At 32.7% G+C, this 3,892-nt stretch overlaps 1 protein-coding gene across 1 annotated transcript; it reads right to left on the bottom strand.

Moving 5' to 3' along the window:
- Positions 1-990: 990 nt before the first annotated feature.
- LOC122046889 lies at positions 991-3,442 on the bottom strand. The gene is made up of 2 exons (XM_042607830.1): positions 3,222-3,442; positions 991-1,549 (listed from the first exon to the last, which is right to left on the bottom strand). Exons 1-2 carry the CDS (start codon positions 3,416-3,418, stop codon positions 1,336-1,338), a joined length of 411 nt encoding a protein of 136 aa, XP_042463764.1. The 5' UTR covers positions 3,419-3,442; the 3' UTR covers positions 991-1,335.
- Positions 3,443-3,892: the final 450 nt, after the last annotated feature.

Below are 3,892 nucleotides of genomic sequence, written 5' to 3'. Positions count from 1 at the left end.
CAATCAATTAATGGTGATCAATTTGCAACTATAGAAGGCAAACGAAGGCAACTTGAAGAGACCATCCAATAATTATTCCACAACATTCAAGTGACACCAAAGAGTGCTTTCCACAACATTCAAGTGACACCAAAGCGTGCTGTGGTTTTCAAGTTTATTGTCTTATTGTTTCTATTCCATAGTTTTCGTTATTATTATTATTATCGTTGCTCTATTTGTTTTTGATTTTAATACTATTATTCTCACCCTATGTTGCTCTAAATCATTTTTTATATAAGTTTATATACCTTTAAAATATTTTCAAAAGAAAAAATATTATAATTTTTAAAAAATAACTCACCTTATGAGCTCATAAACAATGGAGCATAAATTGAAAGTTTGTAAATGCTTTATATCTTTTTATTTCATTTATAATTAGCTGACTAAATTCACAGCTAAAAGATATATATTTTTAAAGATCTAAATGTTTAACATAAATATATTAATTAAGAATGAGATAAATTTATAATTTTCATGATTTACAATTAACTTGCACCCTAAAAAATTTGTCAAAATGATATAGGTATAACAAGATGATTATAAACTAGGGATGCAAATGAACTAAAGCCCCTCATGAGCCACTTGCGAGCGACTCGGTCAAAACTCAACTCGAGCTTGAAGTTGACCGAACTCAAGCTGACTTAATTAGAAATCGAGCTGAGTTTGAACCTAATTATTACTAGCTATGTGGCTCATCCAGCCAAATGAGTCAATAACAATATATATTTTTATAATATATAATATATAATTTATTAATTTATTTAATAAAAAAATCAATCTCAAACTCGAGCCCATAATTAAATATCGAGCTCGAACTCAAGCTCAATTCTACATGCTCGAGCAAATTCGAGTCGAGTCAGTATAAATCGAGTCGAGTTCAAGCCAAGGAAAAATAGAACTAGCAACAATAAATAAATAAATATCTGCCTGTCTTGATAGATGAATGGCTCGTATTGGAAAAATGCCCAGCAAAAAACTCAAGCTATTATATGATTTATATCTAAGAGCTGCAAAATTGACGACCAAAACATTGATGGAGAAAAGGGAGGATAAAAGTTTGTCTTAAGATTTTTAAACAAATCTACAGAACAAACCCAATAAATATCAACTACTTTAAGAAGGATTAAGGCCATACCTACTGAGACATCACGCTATTAACATAGACCTAAACTGACTCTTTATCTTATAAGTGGTCTGAACAAATTAGAAACTTAACATCCTGCCAACCTAGTCAGATAAAGATAAGCTCCACAAATTTGCAATTACATGAAGAAAAAGACAGAAAGAAGCATTATCTTAGGAAGGTTGGTTTGTGATCAGACCAACAAGCCACATGACTATTGAGCCAACAAGCCAACAGATGAGCAGGAAGATCAAGAGACCAGCCAAGATCGTGAGAAATGGTGGGCCATCAGCATTAGTTTTGGTAGTAGCTTCTGCGTTTGAATTGTCCAAAGAGAAAATTAGTGGTATCCTGTGCTTTGCATGGAAGTTTGCCACATTCCCTAACCTGCAAGGAAAAACAAAATTCTATGGTGATGAACTCTCGAGTGCATGTTCAAAGACAAATCACATCACTGACTTCCAAAAAATGGTGATGCTAGAGGTGGCTTGACAATAATGAGATATAAAGTATATTGTGCATAAAGGTCAAACTCTTAGATATAAAATATTTACCAACACTATAAAACATAATTCTTTTTCAATTTTTAATGCATGCTGGTCCATCCATATTAATTATTTTGTTAATTCTTCTTATTAGTAAAACTACATTCTGTCATACTCTTAACATTTCTAACATTGTCAGAACATTAAAATAGATATATTTTATCACATCAATATAATTACTAATTTCATTTATTTTCCAAAATCCACCACAATAATTGTCTAGAAGATAGGACTCTTTCATATGCATTTTCTCCTCAGAAACATATGTTTTTTAAACAGAATAAAACTCGTATACATATCTTTCTTTTTTATTTATCCTTAAATTGCAATTTTACAAAAATATCATCTTGATCTTTCAGATATGAAACCAAATTGATTGTAAGAATTGGGCATCTCTTATTCTCCTCTCAATATCTCTTTCTCAAAATTTTATGGTATAACTCACCATCTTGAGAACTCTACAATCAAAAGAAATATTGTATGTCACCTTTATTTCTATCAAATAAGTAGAACAGCTTTTTCCTCCATTCTTCTAAAACCTTCTTTAAGTCTCAAAATGTTAGCGAATAACACAACTAACCAAATTATATCTTAATCTCATAAACTCCTTCAAACCACAATAGGAATACAATCCAAACTTACACTTATCTACATTCATTTTTACTAAAGCTTCCTTAGCACAGTTGATCTAACAATGTGATCAAATTTTTTATTCCTAAATTTTCCATCTCTAAAACCAAATTATGCAAAGCTCATTACATAATACCTTGTAAGAATAATGTTTCCATCCATGTATAATTGTATTGTCAGCAACAAGAACCATTTGATTTTTTCATCTTTTATGCACTAGTATTACCAAAGCCTTTACATTTCTTTTTTTTTCCCTATAGGTTTCACAATCTGATAAATAGCTTACTCTCCGGTCTTAATTTCTAGATTATCGTGATTATCGTTGAACTTAGAATATGCTTTAAACTTTGCTATGCTTATACCTTTTATGCCTTTAGTTACATTGTACCTATTCAGATTTTCTCCCTTTCTACAAATTTGTAAGACTTTTCTTACTAGATTTTTTTTTTCCTTTCTACACATTTATAACTGTAAGGATTTTCTTACTAGATTTGTCTCTTGAGAAAAATACATGTAAATGAAGCCACAGAGACAGAGAGAGAGAGAGAGAGAGAGAGAGAGATGAATGGGGTTCCACATAACTGAACAAGCACTAAAAATTTTGCAACTTAGAAGAACTAAAAAATATGTTGGACGTTAGAGAGCCAAAATGAGGATTCCTACTTAAAATTTCACCTTTTTCTATTGTGCATAAGGATAATCCTCCGCGACAATTAGTATCAGGTGAGGTAAGCAGCCAAATCCATCTCAAAACACACACACACACACACACACACACACACACACACAATGATCCAATGAAGAAGATGAAAGAATCTGGCAGGATCCGATCATTGCCCACACCCTTAGCCGTAAGATCAAGTATGAGGAAGAGTAACTGGTACCTGAAAGCGAGACGAGGGGTTAAAGGAATGGAACGTGGAATAGCTCTTTTGCCCCGAGGAAGGCCATAGTAGCATCGAGGTCGGCTGGGAGAAACTGCAACGACAGCTCTGGCGAAAGCCAAGGCACCATCGGAGGGAATGGTCGTCATCAAGGCAGTGCGGTCGTGGTACTGGATAAGCCAAGGGATGCAGATCATTTCGCATAATCCTGATAAAAGGGCACGCACAAACTTGGAATTAAATTATATATAAATAAATTGGTTGTTAGCTGTAATTTTTTTCTACATATTTTATTAATAAAATAATTCAAGGCATAATCTCTATTTTTTTATTTAAATAATTAAGATATCCAACTCTCCAATCGATGAATCCCGAAGATGATGAATCCCGTCTCCTTGGGACGATCTAGTAGCTAGTACATGAGATATTGTCATTATGAAATTTAAGGTTCAAATTTCGGTAAAGTCGAGGTAAATACCTCTCTTATGTGCTAGTCATTATTCCAAAGACTGGTAGTCGTTCATGATTTACCTTCTTCGTATTGGTCTTAAGACGGATTGACGAGGGTACTGAAAATGAACATATTCATCTTTTATCACCGAAGATATGAATCCAAGTCCATATAGATAAATTTTGATGGACAATCCAATATCACTAATAGTTGAAGTATA

Source organism: Zingiber officinale, chromosome 2B, assembly GCF_018446385.1.
Source record: "Zingiber officinale cultivar Zhangliang chromosome 2B, Zo_v1.1, whole genome shotgun sequence".
NCBI lineage: Eukaryota > Viridiplantae > Streptophyta > Magnoliopsida > Zingiberales > Zingiberaceae > Zingiber > Zingiber officinale.
Note: the sequence above shows the minus strand (reverse complement) of the source record. Positions and strands in the feature narration are given on the sequence as shown.